This window comes from Doryrhamphus excisus, chromosome 12 (genome assembly GCF_030265055.1).
Source record: "Doryrhamphus excisus isolate RoL2022-K1 chromosome 12, RoL_Dexc_1.0, whole genome shotgun sequence".
NCBI lineage: Eukaryota > Metazoa > Chordata > Actinopteri > Syngnathiformes > Syngnathidae > Doryrhamphus > Doryrhamphus excisus.
The window spans coordinates 14,882,216-14,903,590 of record NC_080477.1 but is presented as its reverse complement, the minus strand read 5'-3'; the positions used below and the strand labels follow the sequence as shown (position 1 = coordinate 14,903,590).

General features: G+C 38.9%; 1 protein-coding gene across 10 annotated transcripts in view; it reads left to right on the top strand.

Annotated features, from left to right (window-relative positions):
* Positions 1–21,375, top strand: part of LOC131139316 (CUB and sushi domain-containing protein 1-like) — a 361,438-nt gene that overhangs the window by 245,546 nt on the left and 94,517 nt on the right. For all 10 annotated transcript variants that reach the window (XM_058088813.1, XM_058088812.1, XM_058088816.1 and 7 more), the window contains 14 exons: positions 2,043–2,225; positions 2,406–2,591; positions 4,781–4,921; positions 6,156–6,277; positions 6,385–6,457; positions 7,022–7,160; positions 9,324–9,511; positions 9,699–9,887; positions 11,398–11,514; positions 12,177–12,392; positions 12,827–13,015; positions 14,612–14,781; positions 19,339–19,495; positions 20,756–20,947. In XM_058088813.1, coding sequence (XP_057944796.1) covers positions 2,043–2,225; positions 2,406–2,591; positions 4,781–4,921; positions 6,156–6,277; positions 6,385–6,457; positions 7,022–7,160; positions 9,324–9,511; positions 9,699–9,887; positions 11,398–11,514; positions 12,177–12,392; positions 12,827–13,015; positions 14,612–14,781; positions 19,339–19,495; positions 20,756–20,947 — 2,262 coding nt within the window. The remainder of the gene's footprint in view (positions 1–2,042; positions 2,226–2,405; positions 2,592–4,780; positions 4,922–6,155; positions 6,278–6,384; positions 6,458–7,021; positions 7,161–9,323; positions 9,512–9,698; positions 9,888–11,397; positions 11,515–12,176; positions 12,393–12,826; positions 13,016–14,611; positions 14,782–19,338; positions 19,496–20,755; positions 20,948–21,375) is intronic.

The window sequence follows — 21,375 nt, the reverse complement described above, 5'->3', positions numbered from 1 at the left end:
GTACCCTAGCTGCTTCCAGTCCACCGTCAGTTGGGATTAGCTCCACCCATACCCCACAACCCTAGTGGGGGGTACATCAACAGGAACTCACTGCATATAGTCTCTTTAAGGAAGGCACCAGAGTGAGATCTCATGTGTTTAAAGAACACTTACAGACATCCTCCATCCTTTATTCGCTGGCATAAACATCATCCTGTTGGACCACTTATTGTTTTGCCTTTCAAAAGTAAAGCTAAATTGCTCTGCAACGTCCCTCACGACAGCTTAGCTAGTAGAAGGAACATGTCAGAACGGACCTCTTAAAGGTTCTATCATGTTCATTAGCTTTGCAGTGCGCACGCACACACACACACACACACACACACACAAGAAAATCAGCCCATTTTCTCTGCCTTGACATAGCCACATTAGCTTGGCTGCTGGTGTCCCCTGCAGTGTTTATGTCATGTTGTCGACAGGCCAATCAGGGCTGCTGTCAGCTCTCTTCTAAAGAAAGTAGCTATTGCTTAAATTTGAAGAGCGGGACCTCATTTTCCCTTTTAACGACATGATATGAGTGGACAGTGTGTGTGCTTTTTTTCGGTCAACCCCACTCCACTATTATGCAGAATGCACTCATAACATATGGTACCTCAACGTTTTTTTGGAAATACAATGTATCATATTTTTAGATGCTATTAGCAGTTGTTTGAAGACTACTTTGCGTATTACTTTTATCTTAAAATCAGCATATGCCGCCTCCTAAAGTGCCACACCCTTTCCAGATTGTGTGTCTGATTCCCGTATATTTCTTCTCTATGTAAGTGGTGTGTGAAAGTGACTTACTTTCTTGGGGAGAAATTGTTTTTGGTGAAACAGGGGAATTTGCATGTATACTTTCCGATTAGAATTCACAGCTTCAGTCTATCACGGTTAAAACTGGCTGCTGTTGCGTCAGTAACCCACGCCAAACTAAAACTGAACCCTGAACCACAGATGTAAGTCCCTCTCTGCCCACCACATAGCTCACCTATGTAATAGATTTATAAGTCATGTTTATGTCTTAAATGGTTTATGCACGCTTATTATTTCTACTTTGTTGGGTAATAGGAGTGTAAAGGTGACTATAGGGGTGTTAGTTCATGTCCAGAGGCTCTATTAATGTTGGAAACTGTATTTAGAACAATTTGTATGCATAAACAGGCTTTTTTATGCTCTAAATACAAAAATATTGCACTTATAAATAAGGACTCCTATTTTCAGTCATGTCTTGAACCAATTAACCACGACAAACAAGAGATTAACTCACACTCCCAAATGAGTGAGTGATTCTAAAATACAAACTATTTGGTTTTGACAGCTATATAGCTGCAGTTATTTGAAGTACTATACACCATTTGCAATCCAGTTCTGTATATTTGTTGAAGTTGTCCTCGCTGACTACTACCAGGAGACTGTAGACTGGAGAGATGTCGATGTAGAGTAAACAGTGTCCAGGTTGCAGTGACAGTATCCATAGGTAAAGTACCTAGCACATCATTCTTGTATCTGCGACTGCACAGAAATATGACCTCACAGCACATTCTGGCTATTTTCCAAGGAGTTCCGAGTCTGATTTGCCATGAAGTCTCCACGGGGAAATATGGAGAGGAGTCAGTCGAATCCGAAACCCTAAATGAACCTCTGAAGACCTTTTTCAACATGAAAAAGCATCAGCTCATTCATTCTTATACAATTGTATTGTATGAAGTCTTATTTCTTATGACGATCGAAGAGAATTATGAGAAGAAGCTAATACCGCCTTTATAAATACACTGTAGACTCTACAGTGGAGAGACTATAGCCTAGTGCCGAATGAAGTTTCAGCATATTGTATTATATATTGTATTATGTTGTACTATGTACCATTGACAGACTTACAAATGGTAAACTATCCCTACATTTCCTTCCTTCATTGTTCTTACGTTACCTGAAAAGAAGAATTCTTATCAGAATGTCACTATCTTGCATGTTGGCATTAATTATCTGTGTTAAAAAAGTGTTCTTTTTATTGTGTGTCACAGAGATTGAAAAGGGTGGCTGCGGCGATCCCGGAGTGCCGGTGTTCGGTCGCCGTAGCGGCGATGGCTTCCAGCACGGGGATGTGCTGACCTTCTTTTGCCAGTCTGCGTTTGAATTGGTCGGCGAGAGGAGCATCACGTGCCAGCATAATAACCAGTGGTCTGGTAATAAACCCAGCTGTGTCTGTAAGTAGTCGTGTTATCTTTTAAATTGCTTTTCTGCTCTAAAACAGTAAAATTAATTGAGTTTTTATTTAAGCATTCCTCTATGTCCCCTTTGCATCCCCTTTCCTCTCTGTCTGTGTTCTCACTTAATTACCTTTTTATTTAACATCATTTCTTCCCTATTGTCCTTTGTCCTCCCAGTCTCATGTTTCTTCAACTTCACGGCCCCGTCTGGAACCGTGCTATCCCCAAACTATCCCGAGGAATACGGCAACAACCTCAACTGCGTGTGGTTGATTATTTCGGAACCAGGGAGCCGCATCCATCTGCTCTTCTCAGACTTTGACCTGGAGCCTCAGTTTGACTGGTTGGTGGTCAAAGACGAAGGTGAGCAGCGCTAAAGCCAGTAACCATATTGGTCACTTAAAAAATAATGCTAATGTACTACGATAAAAGTACAATTCAAGGAAGTGGCCATTTTTGCCACTTAGAAGGAAAAACAAATAAACATAACATCAGGACTAATAACTAATAAGGCAGTTATACTCTGCGTTCATGTAGAAGAGGAGCTTGCAGACCCTGCAGGCCACATTTGAGCAGAAAATGTTATTTTCCGGCTGCAGTATTTTCAGGTTTGCCTGGTGTTGTGCACAGGGGAACAGGGACTGGTCAAACTGTGTAGCATCACTTGGGGTGAGGCTGCAGCATCCTTCAGTAGGTGTTGGGATGTCAGCAACAGTGGTCAGGTCATCCATATGCTCACTGGCCACTAGCTCTCCTCGATTTGGAGATTTTTCAGAGATCCTGGGTCCTTCTGTATTGCTTATGTCCTATATTCTATTCTCAACGCTTTTGTTGAGAATGGTCATTTATTCAGAATAAAAAAAACAGCAACAAAAAGTGCAGAATGCTGTTTTGATGGCTGAAGTCAAACCTTTCTGAGCTTATAGGTATTTGACATTTGATGTTCCACAAGACTCGTAGGTACATGTGCGCAGGCCGCTGGGAAGACGTGTGCTATTTTTGCTTCATTAAATGGGTATACAGTGAACGCTTTACGGGCTTAAGGAGCATCATGCGTTTCAGGTCTCCGAGCACATGATGAATACTTTGTACAAGACTTCCTGTCATTGTGACAGAATTTTCTAGGATACATTTATAGCTCTAATGATCAGGACATCTCGTTCCCTTTACTGTCAGTCTTCTGAGGATGTATTCAAATGCAGCATCTTTTGAAACTGCTGTCAGCCCTCTAACCTGTTTTGTGAACCACCAACGCCTGTCTGGTGCTTTGGTACCTGAGCCAGGTCCCTCAATGAGTCACAGCCCGGAAATTGCACCCAGTGTTCAATGGGGTAAAGTAAGGATGCTGTATATAGGCGTAACTGGTCCCTCGGCATATGCACTTTGGAAACCAAAGTTCCTCAGTTCCAGTTTTCAGTTTGCATTACTTCCGATTTTGTTCTGTTTTCTGTTTTACTTTCCTTTCTGGAATTTTTCTGTGATTATTTACTTCTGCAAGTAGCGTCTCTCTGTGTGGGTGCATTGCTTGTTTCTAGCTTGCTGTAGGTCTGTTCCATTGTTGCTGTGTGACTTTTGTGCCAAATGCCAGTTTACCTCTTTTGCGTTGCAACCCTCTTATAATTAAATACTCTTTACCTGCACTAGGTTCCTGCCTGTGCTTCTTGAGGTCATGCCAACCTGCAAATGTGACAACAAGCATCAGTTGTCTGCAGTACTGTACAAACAATGTCATAGGCTAAAATGACAGTTTCATTTCAGCGTTTGTTTTATCTTATACATGACTTAATCGATCCAAAATGTACTTTCTCAAACTAGCTATTGTGCTTGATTGTATGGACAATGGACACAGAATGCAATGAATGGACATACTACAGTATGGAGGCGAAGTATACAAGAAAACTGTATATCCAGCTCGAGTCATTACATTAGTGTCTAATCTTTAGACAGCTCGACTGTCACTGTCTAATGATGAGATATTATCCATTGAATGGATGATGAACCATGAATGAATCATTCTGATTTGCAGAGTGCTTTCATACTGTATACATTTCACTCAATGGGCGGATGTCAGACTTGAATAACAGCCAATTAGTGTAGCAAAATATAATGGGATAAACAAATACATGTGTGAGACTTGGACCATGTATGACAAGGCATGTATGTTCAATTATTAATCACTCAGATTTCACTCTGTGGAGTGCATTCTATACGTGGTTCGCTCATGGTACAGATACATTCATGATTCCAGTGCTACAAGCAGTTTAGTGATAGTGTCTGACATTTTTGAAAATATGATATATTATGATATATATATATATATATATATATATATATATATATATATATATATATATATATATATATATATATATATATATATATATATATATATATATATATATATATATATATATATATGATATATGATCTCTTTTCAAAAGCAGACTTTATTCAGTATTGTTTCTCTTACTTGTTTGTTATTTATTGTTTGGTTAAGTTAGACTTCAGCGTATTGACGAGTGTATTCTGAGCAATCAAAACTTCTCTGTCAGGTGTATCCGAGCCAACAACATTTGGGACATTCTCTGGAAAGGATGTTCCATCCCAAATCGCTTCAAACGGACACATAATGAGACTGGAATTTCAGTCGGATCACTCCAACACCGGCAAAGGCTTCAATATCAGCTATACAAGTAGGTGTCGCTCTTTTTGATCTACATTGAGACACCTTTTTATCATCAACTTGTTGATGTTTCACATTAGTCCTGCTTCATTCGGTACATTTTACATTCAGCATCTTGTTTCCTTATCACCTAGACTTGTTTTTGTAGGATCTGTCACAGAATCAGAAAAAGGACCCGAATGTAGAAAGACAACATGGAGGCAGTAGTTAAGCAGAACAAAGACTTCACTGAAGTTGACAGGCAGCAGCGGGAGAAAAGAAGTGTGCTCCATGGCTGAAAACTCAAAAAAATAAAAAGCAAATAAAAATCCAATACAGCAGGCAAAGATCAGGAACGGGTGAACAGCAACCGGTGAATGACAGAACAGACACAAGTTCAGGATGTGAAGACATCAACAAAAAGAAACAGAAAAGTGACTCAGTGACAACATTGCATGCACAGAATTGGAAAATAAACAAAAGTTTTCCTCAACAGCTAAAACTGGCAGCAGTAGAGTTTTGGACTCCTCAGATTGGATGCAAAACTACCTTGATGCAAAGATGACGTGTGTGTTCAGTTGATGTTATCTTTAGCCTTCACATATGCAGTCATACATGCAGATACGTACACATATCCATTTACAAACATACCTTGCATAATAAATGTAGATTTATGATTTTTTTTTTCAGTACACATGACTTGATGCAATAGCATTTTCCCCCTGTATTCTCTCGTCTCATTTCCTCTCAATCAGTAGCTAATTAACCTTAGACACATCCGATGGCTGCATGTAGACTTTGGTGGGATCAGTTTAATCTCTGGAATGGAGAGAAAATAAAGATAAACATGACAGAGTTGCCATACCCATATTTTAAAATTACAAATGCGTTATTTGTATTTAATTACAATGTAACAAAACCACAAATGAGATGTAAAACAACAGTAGCCTCTGTCCTGTAGATACACGATGTAGACACAATATTAGAAACAGCTCGCAGTGCCGCTCTAAACTACTGGAAATGAAAACCAATATAATAAACTTATAGTTAATGGAATACCAGTTAGTCATGATTTGTTCGCCACACATGCATGGGGAGAACATGCAAACTCCACACAGTGATGGCTAAGGGTGGAATTGAACTCGGGTCTCCTAGCTGTGAGGCCTGCATGCTAACCACTTATCACCGTGCAGCCTTAATTCCTGTATTGAACTCAAATTTTGAGTTTGAATAGGTGATCGTATTTTCTATTGATGTCTTTATAGCATTTGGCCAGAATGAGTGTCACGATCCAGGCGTCCCTGTCAATGGTCAAAGATATGGCGACCAATTTCAGCTTGGCAGCTCCGTGGCTTTCCGTTGTGACCAAGGATTCATTAGAACACAGGTAATTGATATGACACAATTAAAAAAAAAACAATATTATGTTAGAATGACTTTTGCATTCCTGTATGGCAATGAGGAGCCTCTTAAATCATAGATAAATGTTTACAGGGGTCAGACCAGGTCACCTGCATCATTCAGGATGGAAATGTTGTTTGGTCTGCGGCAGTACCACGCTGTGAAGGTAAACACACGCCCGTTCTGTTTGTGACATGCATGAGTAATGGATTATCATTGGGAAAAGTTTATAGTGTCACCAAGCGTTTCTCACCAGACTTCTGAACTCACACATTATGAAATGCTCTCATTTTGAATTCAGATCCAATGAAAACACATTTGAATATGTTTTCATAATATCATCTATTTTGATGTGTAATGCAAACTATACAAATGTTAATATCTTTATTTCAAAATGGAATTTCTACTGAGTGGGGATTAAATGTTACTGCCTGCAGCCAACTGAGCTGCAAAGAAGCAAAAAGCCATTCTGGCATCATTTGAAACATACATAATATGGATTTCCTCACCAATAATCAAGCCATAATTATTTAGGCCTGAATGTGAACTAGTCAGACTCAGCGTGGTATTATTTAATGAATCTGAATGTGTTCCTTAACAATTTAGACATTCTGAAAGGATTACAGATTTTAAATAAACTGGATTGATTTGTTGTGGTTATGAAAAATGGATACCAAGACTAAAAAAGAAGAAAAGAAAATGAATTGCGTATTCCTTCTTCTCACCGTAGCGCCATGTGGGGGCCATCTTACTGCTCCGGCTGGAGTTCTTCTGTCTCCTGGATGGCCTTCCTTCTATAAAGATTCTCTCAACTGCCAGTGGGTGATAGAAGCCCTGCCTGATCACGCTGTGAAGATACACTTTGACAGGTAAGTTTTTGTTGCCATCGGGGCACATTTCTTTTGGTGTTGCCTTTGCAGTGATTGTTGCACTGCATGCACTTTGCAAGGGACATTTAGAAAAAAGCTAATTATAGTAGTAGTCCTGTGGTATGTGAGTTTTACACATTGCATTACTTTTCTTTCCTTAAACTATACACTGTGTGCAGAAATGCTGTATGAGGCAAGTGACTATTTTGGCTGCATCACCTTTTTTATGCACATTTTCCAAATCCAAGCTGTATAAAATTGAATAAGTCAATAAGGGACAAAAATGACATTTAACTGACATTGCAGCGCACACTGAATAATCCAATGTTTTTTTTCTATAAACATGAAAAAAATATTTAAAGTCTCCAAGATGAAATAATAATGAGATGCCTCCCCTGACCTAAATCCTGTTGAGAGAATTTATGTCCAAATAATTATTTATTTATATGTTAAATAATTAGTTTCATCAGTCCACAACACCTTATTCCAAAATGAAGCTGGCTTGTCCAAATGTGCTTTAACATACCTGAAGTGACTCTGTTTGTGGCATGTGCGCAGAAAAAGCTTATTCCGTATTACTTTCCCGTACAGCATCTCCTTGTGCAAAGTGCACTGAATAGGAACGATGCACAGTGACACCATCAACACTAAGATCATTTTGTAGGTCTTTGGAGCTGGTCTGTGGGTTGACTTTGACTGTTCCCACCATCCTTTACCTCTGCTTATATGAGATTTTTCTTGGCCTGTCACTCCGGGCCTTAACCATTTCCACACTATGTTCCTCAGAGTGTAACCTGAGCTAGCTTTTTGTATCCTTCCCCTAAACCATGATGTTGAACAACCAGTTGTTTTGAGGCTTCCATGTTGCTACTCTTCAGAGAAGATGCAACTTGCAACTGGGCACCTTAAATACCCTTTCTCATGATTGGCTTCACTTGTGTCAGCAGGTCAAGGGTCAATGAGCTTACCAAACTAATTTTGCGTTCCAGTAATTAGTGTCAAAGGTATTCAAATCAATAAAACAACAAAGGGACCCAAATTTATGCAATAATTATTGCACAAGTTCTGTATTTAACTGAAATTGCTAATCCAAACAAGGAGTTGTTTATAAAGTAAAATCCTGGAAATGACCAAGGGTGCCCAAACTTTTTCATACCACTGTATATGAAGTCAACTGAAATGACATAATAGCCCCCGTTCAAAGATGAAGTGACATCAGGAGAGTTAGTCTGCCGCGGGTCTTGGGATGATCATCAGTCAAAGCGGAGCTCTCTGTGGCAGTGCCTCTAAGAGGTGGACCGCCTCAGATCTTCTCCGATTCTGTCAGGGCGAGTTCCAAACTGTCGCAACCTCCGCTTCAGCCATCGTTAGCTGGCACCCCTTCTCTGCATGCACATGCAGTTTCTATGGGAAATGCAGTTTTTTGGTTGAGTCAGTCACTCTTTCAGTTAGTCAGGTGCTATGAGATGGTCAGATAAATGTAAACGTAGTATGTGCTGCAGTAAATGATTAATGATGGAGTTTCACTTTTTCTTTCTGGCAATGAGCCACAAGCAGAAGCAGCATAGCATGAAATTGCTGTGGCTGAAATCTATCTATTTTGGAACTTAAACATAAAGGCCACATCACCCTTGCTGCCTATAAGGCATTCAATTTGTGTTGGATTGCATTTATGCAAATCTGTTGTGCAGACACAACACAACTTTGCTGTTTAGTTTTGTACGAATATTTTCAAGTTATTTTAAATTGCAGCTTGTGGGTTTTTTTTTTTTTTTGTGCGTCTTCTTTATCTCCTCTATCTCTGCCAATAGTTAATTGTGTTCAAATAATACCCTATCCCTATAATGTTTATTCTCCAATAATGATAGGTTGGAGAAGGCATGGCTACTTTAATCCAAGAAAGTTCTTGAGGGAAAAAAAGATGCCTTTTGAATTGAAAGAAAACAGGAAGTGAGGGAAAACATGTTCTCATGCACAGCAACTGAAATATGTTGATGATCACTTAGATAAATAATAAGCAGGTTGAACATGGAAGTACTCATCTGTTGCTTCAGTTGTTAGCTGTGCAATTAAAATGTTTGCATACACAAGTCATCTTGGAGTTTGATGTTTAAAGATCTATTCCACAACATTGCATTTGCCTTGTTTTGTGTCGCTGCCCAGGTTCCAGACTGAAGTCAACTATGATACACTAGAAATCAGGGATGGCCCCTCATCCTCCTCCCCCCTGATTGGGGAATACCACGGCACCCAGGCACCTCATTTCCTGATTTCTACATCCAACTTCCTGTTCCTGTTGTTCACCACTGACAACAGTCGCTCAGCAACAGGCTTCAGCATCAGATACGAGAGTAAGGATTGGCTGAGTGATAACAAGTTAGCAGACATGCAATGAGAAACGTTTCATACAGAATATGAAGGCTGCACTCAAATCGTATATTCATAAATGTGTAATGACAACCCTGTTATGTATGCGCACGTATCCACACACACCCTCTTGACTCTGTGGCATTTATGCACGTGTGATGTGAATTCCAGGTGTGAAAATGGAGTCTGACTCTTGTCTTGACCCTGGTATACCGGTCAATGGACGTCGCCATGGCAGCAGCTTCTCCATCGGCTCTCGCGTCTCGTTTACATGCGACCTAGGATATACGCTGAGTGATCAGGAGCCCATTGTTTGTGAGCAAAATCATCAGTGGAGTCACGCTCTTCCCAGCTGTGATGGTGAGAATGCTGCAATGATTTTTGCCCCTCTTGGAGACCTGCAGAGAGATGATCTTTCTTTAGTAAACAAATGATGAGACAGCTGGTGGAAGTCATTTTCATGCTGTCAGAGCTATGTTGCTGAGGTAAAAAGCAAAACCATATTATGAATTAGTTCAGTTTCTATGACCGTCATATAAGTCGAGTTAGACATAAAACACAGTAGTGGTGGGTGGTGCATTTAAGATATGTCTTCATTAGTCCACCCAAACATGTTTTATTATTATTTACCTATTTGCTGGCTGCACGGCGTTCAAGTGGTAACGTGCAGACCTCACAGCTAGGAGACCAGGGTTCAATTCCACCCTCGGGCATCTCTGTGTGGAGTTTGCATGTTCTCCCCGTGCATGCGTGGGTTTTCTCCGGGTACTCCGGTTTCCTCCCACATTCCAAAAACATGCTAGGTTAACTGGCGACTCCAAATTGTCCATAGGTATGAATGTGAGTGTGAATGGTTGTTTGTCTACATGTGCCTATTTTAATGAGATATTAGGTATACAATAACATGTACATTATCTTCAATATCAGCCCTCACTTACATGGAGCCCTGGAGACATCATGGATGTTTGTGTTGTTGTTTTTAATGGCCGTATGCATGAATAAGGTACACAAATGTGTGTCTACCACAGCATGAAACACCCAAGAATCAATAACTTGTTCTGTAGTTAAATATGGTTACAAACACAAGAAAATATCACACATTTCTTATAATACGATCTAAAAAAGCTCTGTTTTACCTGTCCATATAAAATCGCTGTAATATGTTCATTTGATTGATAAATGATGATTTCTCAAGGCTCGAAAATTGAAGCATTGTATGAAAGTTAAACATTCAGAATCAATTCAGTGCAGTGTGTTTGTTATTTGAAGCACTTCAACAGAATTGGATAAAATATGTGAGTTGTAATATGTAAGTTCAACACTCACTTCTTTCAACACTCAGATATACAGTACTGTAGGTAATACAATGTATATGATTTACCAGGAGTTAATTAGCACTTCAACTCTAATAAACCTTCCAACAATACAACAGCAGATCCTTTATTGTTCTGTGCCAGCGAGTGTTGCGTGATGCTCCAGTCTGTTGGCGGTCAGAACAATGGCAGTTCCATGTCTTCCATGTGTACCGTTTGAGCATCTTCATTTATTTCCGAAGCTCCACAAACCCATCTTCCTGTAAATTCCTTGTTTCTGACTTCTTCCAGTTGCCTCTGTGCATCCCCTGGAAAAAAAGTTTTTATGACTTTTAAAATGATCTCTCCTTCCTGCAATTATTTTAATATCAACCATGTCAGCCCTGTGCTCGGTTCACAAAGGTCCAGCAATTATACATTTTACACATATAATAAAGTCAAATTCAACTTGATTATGGTCCTTTAAAAGAAACATTTGGTTTGGAGAAATATGACATTAACTGACTTGATTGCACTTTCTTTAAGCTTTAAACATAGTAATGTTTGTGTTTCCATAGCGCTGTGTGGAGGATATGTCTATGGAAAAATGGGCACCATTCTTTCACCGGGATTTCCTGACTTCTATCCCAATTCTTTGAACTGCACCTGGACCATAGAGGTATCTCATGGTAAAGGTAAGAAGACACCTACACAGTGTTATCTCACTTGCTTAAAAAAAAACACGGGTGCTATCAAACTTGAGAAGATACAGTCATGCCTCATTTATCGTGGTAGGAGGTAGGATTATACACACATACACACACACACATATATATGCTGTATATATGTATATATATATGCACATATACACATATACTGTATATAGTTTGTTGACTCTGGACTCATATTTTTCATTTGTTTTTTTGAAGCAATAAACTGTATATATTTGTGGTTATCAATAACCATAATGTATGCAACTGGGAAAATCCTTTGGCAGAATTTGAATTCAGTTATCCCCCCGATCTTCTTGACTGGATCTTTTTTTAAATTGTGGTAAATTATACTGCCTTTATTGCAAATTATATAATTTCCAGTGCAGAATTGTTGTTGCACCTTTAAGTTAAGAAAGTTAAGAGTATGTCAAGCTTCACTTTCACATGGTATTTTCTTCTTCCTGTAAGAGTTTGCATTGTGTATCATATATCTTGATTTAACTTTCCAAAAATGTATGTATGTGTATAAATGCTCTCTGGTGTGTATCCACTAAAATGTACTTTCTGTCTGGCTCTTTCCATCAATCATCCAATCATCCATTCACCTGCACGTCAATCCCTCTACTTCACTGTGACTTTCCCAGGAGTCCACCTTGTCTTCCATACTTTCCATTTGGAGGAGAACCACGACTACCTGTCCATCACGGAGGACGGCAATTTCCTGGTTCCAGTAGCTCGACTAACTGGCTCAGTGCTGCCCCCGAGCGTTAAAGCGGGGCTCTTCGGGAATTTCAGTGCCCAGCTGCGATTCATATCCGATTTTTCCATGAGTTATGAAGGATTTAATATTACGTTTTCAGGTAAGATAGCTTTTTTTATTGTATAAACAGTCTTGTCAGATGAATAACATGTGTTTCACCCGCTATGGGTTGGAAGACATGTATATTTAATACAAATATGAGTTGCAAAGCCCCACCTATGCCCCTGCAAAGATGATTTACTTGTTTTATAACCAGTCTTCCTCAAATTCTATAGACATTTGCTTTTCAGTCCCTTAATGGTGTCCACCGAATGTTAGATGATTCGGTTAAACACTGAAATGTTAGCGGTGTTTTTTTTTTTTGTAGAGCACATGGAGCTGTGTGAGAAATTGAAAGTCTGTCTGACTTATGGGGTCAAACTTTAGAATTTAATAACGATGTCATGGTGTGGTATATTTGTCTGAAAAATAATAGCACACTCAACAGTCAGGGCGCATGGCAAGTTTTTTACACTTTTGTGCGCTTTTGTACAGAATACGACTTGGAGCCTTGTGAGGATCCAGGAGTACCAGCGTTCAGCAGACGAACGGGATTCAGATTTGAAGTCGGTGACTCGCTGGCCTTCTCTTGTTTTCACGGTTACCGACTCGAGGGAGACAGCAAGATCACCTGCCTCGGTGGAGGCAGGCGAGTGTGGAGCAACACACTGCCTAGATGTATAGGTGAGACAAACAAGTGTACACAAACCAAATCAAGACAAAGTTGTATCGTTGTACAACTGAGCATTTCTGTTTTAGTTCTATCCAGCAGCAATCAACATTTTTTTTTTTGGTGCATTCAGTTCAAATGTCAGTTTATCCACCGTGTGATAAATTGGTAGCTTGCCACTTTCTTCTCATTGTGACTTTATGCTTGATTATTTGATATAGGGCCTTTTGGAAGTGGCAGAATAATAATGTAGAGTCTGCATGATTGGTTATTTGAGGTATTTATTGTGAAACTTGTAAAGGTCCTGATCTTATTCTCACTGTTTGTTTGGATACTGATCTGTACGCAGAGGTTTACTTTAAAATATTGACTGGGTTTATCCACTTTGTAAATGTCCCTCACATTATCCCGCTTGCTCTCCACAGACACTCCTCAGGGAGATCATTAGAGTATTACCAGCAATATAAAATGTGTTAATACTTTTGTTACTCCTGTTTTCCCTATCCTAATTTCTCCACGCATAATCTTAAATGGCTCTTGTTTAGATTCAGTTCTCTCTCATTATTTCTGCCTGCCACCCCCTCTCCATTTGACTTTATTCACAATATTACATATGTTATATATATGTTATCTTTGTTGAAAGTTACTTAAATATTATGACTATGATGTATTTTTGTCATCTTCTATAACTGCTAATGCCATTTGTTTTCCTGCCTGTAAAGTATTTGTATTTGATACTACGGTATTTGTACTCCATACCAAGACATATCCCGCACTTGTTTGCTAAATGTGCTATCCCTACACTCCCTGGCCACAACATTTGGACATTCTAATGAGATCCAATACAAGAGCTATAGGAAAAATTGTCAGTAATGTTACTGCATTTTTCGATGAGACACACACCAAACTTGATTCCTGGAACAACAGGCTTTTATTGCAGATTTGAATGATTTCACAACAGGTACAATAATCCTTGTTTAAACAAGGAGTACTACAACTATTGTATCCGTTACCCACACCAAGCTAAAACTCAACTCTGAACCCCTGATGTCACTTCCTGTCCTCCTGCCACTCCGTTCCCCTTTGGAACACATTTATAGCAACACACGAGAGCACGAGTGTTATTTATGTCTTAAATGGCTATTATCTAGTGTGTTGGGTAATACAAGTAAAAAGGTGCTTAGGGCTGTTTGTTCATGTCTGGGGGGGTCTAATAATGTAAAAAAAATGTATTTAGGAGTTTGGAGCTAGGTATTCTATCCTCCTTCTATACTCCGAAATATTCAATTCATACATATTGGATATATAAAGTATGTACTCTAGATTTGTTTGTTATATTCCCCCATGGATATGTTTAGTGTACATTACTATAGGCCACAGCACATTATTCTTTTCTGGAAAGGACATTTTACTCCAAGTGGTTGGTTGTTTTTCATCACCATGGTCAGGTTGTGTTGTGTGTTCCTCCCTGCCTACTGTGTTGGCCCACTGGTATCCTCACACAATGTGGACAAAGCCAGACCAAATATGTGTCTGTTCAGAGATAATAAGGTGAAATTGCACTGACTTTGATCCATGTTATGTCTGCCCATTTTATTCTGTCGCTCCAGCTGAGTGTGGAGCCACCTCTTTGGGACCAGAAGGTGTTCTTGTCTCTCCAAACTTTCCATCCAACTACGACAATAACCACGAGTGCATCTATCGCATCACGACGGAGAAGGGACAAGGAATCAGGCTGAAAGCCGAGAGCTTCTCTCTGCAAGATGGAGACTATCTCAGGGTATTTGTCTATCCACATGCACACACATAAATACATGCATTTCAATGCAGAGTCACACACAGAGAGAATGCAGGTCAGGACCAAAATGTTCTATATGCAAATAAATGTACATGTATGTGTATGTACACTTTTACACAAACATACTTATTTGCACAATTACACGTTTTATGTTATATACTATGGTATATACTATATACTGTATATGCACACACACACATATATATACACTCCTGCTCAACATGTTAAGACCAGTTGAAAAATTTCAATTTCATGTTGCCTCCTGCAACACCTGCCGTTTGACGCCCATGCACAACCTGAAGCTTAATTGTTCTATTGAAGGAAAAAGCATGATTGTGCCCCCTTCACTGTGCTGTGTGGAAAACATCTCAGGTGGGATCTCCTTTTCAAGCCGATAACGTTGGAAGCCGTTAAGATTACATTTATTCTCATCAGAGAATCAAACATTTTTTCACCTTTCAGTGTTCCGTGTTTCCACGCAGTGAAGGAGACAAGGCCTTTGAAGATGTTTTTTCTTCTTAAAAGCCTTCTTCCACAGATGCCGTTATTGAAATTGCCCTCTGCACCGCTAACAACCTTCATTTGTGCTCAGGATGACCCCGTGTCTTGACAGACTTGTGACTTGACAATCGGATCCTCGTGCTCCGGGGCTGGTGACATTTTTTTTAGTCTACCACTTGAGTTTTTTTTTTTTTGTTCCATAACCCTCAGGATTTTGAAGAAGTTTCAAATTACTGTGTCCAACCGCTGCGAGAGACCTCACTGTGTCCAAAAAGGGAAAGCTTTATTGCCTTTGGCATCAACAGATTATGACAATACGAATGCCTGACAGAAAATGACATTGAATTTACATTTTTGCCAAGATTTTGGCTTTTAAAGGCTGTATTCTTTAACTTTTCATATCAGGTGGTGAACCTATTTCACTTTAATGCTTGCTTACAGAAAATTGCTGACTTAAAATATTTTAATGAGGAGTATATATATATATATATATATATATATATATATATATATATATATATATATATACGTATATATATTACTTTTTTACGTGCAGTGGAATGCAGACTGTCTTAAATTTGAATGAGCGCCAAATTGCTCATATACCCACTTTTGTGCCACAAAAGCTACAAAAGCTGAAACAAAAAACAAAACATGGCACAACATAATCAGTTTTTTGCTGTTGACCCTCTGAACACAATTTGGCTAGTTTGCTTTGAAATCCAATCAGACAGCTGTTTGTCATAGTTGCTCACCCTCACCAGAACATGCCAAATCATCTCAAGGCATGCAATTAATCACACATCTGCTGTTGCCAATGTGAAGTGTGTGTTAAGAGAAGCTAAAAGAGTTATTTTACAGTTGTGACGCTGTACGACAGACACCATCTAAAACCGTTTCTGTTCACAATGTCTCTTAGCGGTATTAGGCCTGAGGGCATGGTTAAGCCAGTATGTGGTTGGATTGTATTATCACTATTAGGCCTGGAGCATTGACTGAGGGCGTATGTGGTTAGATTGTATTAGCGGGGTTCTGTCTGGCTTTTAAAGAGGCTTAACGTGATTCTTAAAAAAAAAAAAAATTGTTCGCAATGGGATCCTGTTATGGGAAGGTATCACGGCGGCAAACAGACACACACATGAATAGATCTGATGAACTGCATAATAGCTTCCACTATTATAATATTTTCTGTACATCTTGGAAGGAGGCAGCTCATTGAGTGGGAATGAATGAGTTCCAAAGGTAAACAGATTCCACAAGCATTTTAAAAAAGCAAAGTTTGAAGAAGTAAAGATTGAAGAATATCCTATTACATTCAATGGTATTATTTATAAAATTGATAGAATTTGTTTTGTACGGCCCTTCATTTGGGTGCACAGTTGGTATACAGTACTGTGGTTAAACATGCTGCTGAATGAATGATTTGTTTGTTTAGCCAAAATAAATAATGAAAATAAAATTCATTTTCTCCAGAAGACAAAAATGTTGGCATAATAAAGCAATTTTTTTTTACTTCACAGGCATTTGTTTTAATCAACATTTCACTATTCCCATCTGCCATACAGTTGTGATAGTAAAATAAGAAAATAATAAAACCTTAACCTTGATTTGGAGTGGCAAAGTAGTTACTTCAATATACCTTGAATAAAGCCTTTTAAGCAACTTACTTACAGAATGCATTTCGTTCTTGTATTATGACAATGGCAATGACAAAAAATATGACAATTATGACCTATTGTTGGTGTTGCCATTTTGTACTGAGCAGCCTAAACAGAGACACTACTACCGCTGTCCTAATATGCGAGTTTACTTTTCAGGTCTACATTAAATATTTTGGATTTGACGTGCCATCATGTTACCTATATGTCGTGGCATTAGTGTCTGTTTATGTAATACATAAATATGTAATAACGCTGCATTATGTAATAATAAAACTCTTGAACACATTTGTAATAAACATTGCCGCATATTGTAATAAAAAAGTGCCTCATCCACATCTTGTAATAACTTTGGCAGTGTGTAACAAGTTATTACAAAATGCACCAACGCCTTTTACATAATGCATTCATGAATTCTGTTACAAAATATGCCAGCCTATTAAAAATGGGGTGTTATTACATAATTATATGAAAATGTATGACATTTTCCATAATGCGCCATTATTATATAATGTGGCACTACAGGGTCACACTATAAAGTAGGGATGAGCCGGATACTCCTTGTAGATGAGTATCTGTTATGCATAATGCATTTTGCCTAGTATTAGCATGAAAGGAGTACTGCCCGTCATTATCCGTAATTGTGATGCCGGAAAATCCTCATAATGTCTTCACACTTCATGCTTTGGGATTGGCGAGTCACACACGGCGACTGCCATGAAAGAACTCGCCTATTGTCACCTTTACATTCATATTATCCAATATAGTAGACATAATCATAAAAAGCAAGACATAATGTAGACTCACATGTTCTTTCTTGATGACAGAAGATAAAGATTTGTTATTTAAGTAAATACATGACTATAAGAAAATAAAAACGTACAGTTATCCCTCAGCAAGATGCCTCGGCTTTAGAGATACTGTGGCAAGAAAAACATTAATAAGAAGGTCAAGGTGACTAATTCCAACAAAAGCCCTTTGTTTTACAGTTCCATCAAGCTGGAGGCCATTGCAGCTCTTCTAACTTTTCACCCTAACATTTTCAACACATGCTAATAAAGTGCTAGACCAAATTCGCTTTGATTCCGCAACCCTGAGGTTAAAAAAGGACGATTAAGATATAAACCAAGTGCTGGAATTGTTATATGCGAAAAGAGTTGAGATAGTCCGTCAGACAGTGGGGGGAACGGGGTGGCAGATGGTGACATGTTGATTTATGAGCTGCAGGGCTTTTCATTAACCATACTGAGTTTTACACAAGCACACGGTGTCAGAGAGGGAGAGAGAGGGAAAATTAGGGGATAGTGACAGAGGAAATGGGATTGTGTTGGAAGTGAGGAACATGGAAGGAAAAAACTTTTGGCAAGTTGTCTTACATTGATCGATTTCTCGCTATTGTTTCACCTATTTGACTCTTTCACACCTATACTTCGGGTGTATCTTTTTTCACTTCTTGTCACAATGTCCCCTATAACTGACTACTTTAAGAAAGACATTGTGTACCCAAGAAGAAGTTTGGATTGGATTTTGATGAAGGGCATTTTATTACTTGGCATACTGCGACCATATACAAAGTCAGGAAAGGTTGAAAAATTGCACACACACTTAATGGTCAAAGCCAGTCACTGTAAATCACAATTGTGTCAACTGCTATTGATTTTGCTCAAAATGCTTTGGAAGGCATGCTAACAATGCATCCAATATATCGCCAAGGTGTTGTAATAATTAGACAAATGACTTATGTGGATATTAGTTACTAAGTTTAGAAGACCACTATTTCTTGCTCAAATTTTACAGACATGGCGTTTCGGCTAAATGCCCTAAAGTTATAGAGGGTGCTTTGAACTGTGTGAGAAATTTCAAGTTAAAAACAGCACCCCATATGGTGAATGCTGCTGACCTGTGGTGTCTATGTGACATCACAGTGAACCGGACCGGAGCGTGCCTTAGCTTTACAAGCTGATTACAACCAATCCCAGAAGAGTAGGCGCGCTGTGAGCGGAATAAATTAAAATCAAAGGAATTTCTATGAAATAAGATGGAATAAGTTTTTTCTGTGAGACATTTGTTTCAGTCAGAGTCGGACCTTCTGGAACAAATGAATAATGCCAGCCAAGGCTTCACTGTACTTCCCTTTTGAGTGGCAGTCAAATTCCTACATGCCTCTCTCACAAATGTCATCTCCATTTCTTGTTCAGGAGACAGACAACAGGAGACGAACAAAAAAAGAAGAAAAATATGACTGAATGGCAAATAGATGCTACCGTCTTTAAAGGAAGCCCACCGTACTTCCTGTTTATGGTTGCTTATATTGAAGTGATTTCATGACCACTGCTCACAGTTGGACACATTCTGAGATTTTTATGTGTTTGATTGACAGGTGTATGATGGAGAGAACAGTTCATCTCGTCTCCTTGGCAACTTCACCTCTGAAGTCATGATGGGTCACGTCCTCAATAGTACCTCCAATCACTTGTGGCTGGAGTTCAACAGCAACGCCTCAGGAACCACTCAAGGCTTTCACCTTACATACACAAGTGAGTTCAAATGTAGTTTTGAAACCTGAATTCAATATTTGCTTTATATTTTTTTCCAAGAAAGTATCCTTTTTCCTTAGTTACTGGGAAGCTGGCTTGGCGCTATGGTCAAGTGATTCCTTTGGAAAAAAAAATGTCATGTACTACAAAACTCTTGAGGATAGTATTTCACAGTCAGCAAAATACCAATTTATTTCACTTCTGACAGGCAAAAAAAGACAAGCTCTCAGATTTGCAAGCGATTTCTGCTGAGGGTTGGGACCAAAGTGCAAGTGCTTTGTAAGCTAGCAGACATCTGATGTCAATTCTTAAAAGACAAACACATTTTTATCAGGATTAAAGAGCATCTTTTAAGAAAGGCTATACCACGTTCAGTACTACAAGCTGTTTTCCAGCTGATTAGAAGCAAAAAAAAAAAAAAAACTGAAATGACCAACGCAACATGAGCTCTTTCTTGTCAAATGTCTATGAAACAACTTAACCAAGCAACTTTAGATACAAACCGAAATAGAGGCAAGTTGAGGAAAAACTAAAAAAACGTCTAAAATGAGTACCCAGCTGAGTCCTACTGCGAGAGGCAGGCTCAACAATCCAACTGCATGCAAAAAGAGAAAGCTTTTCTGCCTTTGCCATGAAAAGATATGGACAGTGTGTGTACCTGACAGAAAATGACAATAAACCAACATTTTTGCCCAAATTTTGGCTTTTAAAAGCCAAACAGCCTACGGTATGTCTGTTTAAAAATAGAAGTTATTTTGCTTATTATCACATCTCTCCATAGTCAGGGTTTGAATAAATTTAATTCCGTCCATGCAGATGATATGTAACATAGAACGTTGTAACATAGAAAGACACACTTTAAACCTTGCAATCCAACCTACTTTGGTGTTCCTAGTATCACTCATCAGCTCCGATGTTTTTTTCAATGAAGTTAAACAGCTGCCATGGCCCAAGCAGAAGTTGTAGCAATTCTACACTTGATCAAACTTATTTAAGATTTGTTATATCAAACCATGATCGCTGCCCATGATTTCAAAACGTGACATTAGCGGTCTTCTCTACTTCCTGAATTCCTGAAGCATCATTGGAACTGTCGTACTTTTAGCCATAAATTAGTTGCATCATTGTTTAAACGCAGGGTTCAAAGTAGTGGATTATAGTCCAGAATTTGTTATTTTTGTTATCAATTACTATTATTACTATTGCATGTATTGAGTCTGTTATTTAAAAAAACAAATATGAACTTGTGTCTTCTTTTAGGTTTTGACCTGGTTCGGTGTGAGGAACCTGGTGTCCCCAGTTATGGCTACAAAATCCAGGATGACGGCCATTACGCCAACACTTTTGTCCTTTACTCTTGCAACCCTGGCTACAGTCTCCATGGCAGCAGTACACTGACCTGTCTTAGTGGGGACAGACGTGTTTGGGACAAACCAGTTCCATCCTGTATTGGTTAGTATATGAATTAAGCTGTCTATTACAACTCATTTACAACATTACATTTACAACATCATTACAACATTTGTACTATCGGGACATAAATATAGCAAGTGATTATGATGTCGGTCCAAGGGGCTACCAAGAAAGACATGTTTATTACAGGCAGCACATTTAGACATTTAGAAATCAACTTTGGTGCGTCAAGTGTTTTTCTTGAATGGGTTGTGGTGCCGCATTATACTTGATTTTAGAAGGTTTGATACTCCAGGGAGCCATGAGCCAAATGAGAGTTTAAAATGACCAAATGACCGAAGGGCACCAACGCATCAATTGTCACTGTTCATTAGCATTTTTCTATCAAGTGGCTTCTGGGCTTGTGCTTTAATGCTGAATGCTGCCCTGTGTGACCAAGACCACACATTTCAGGCACTGACCCGTGT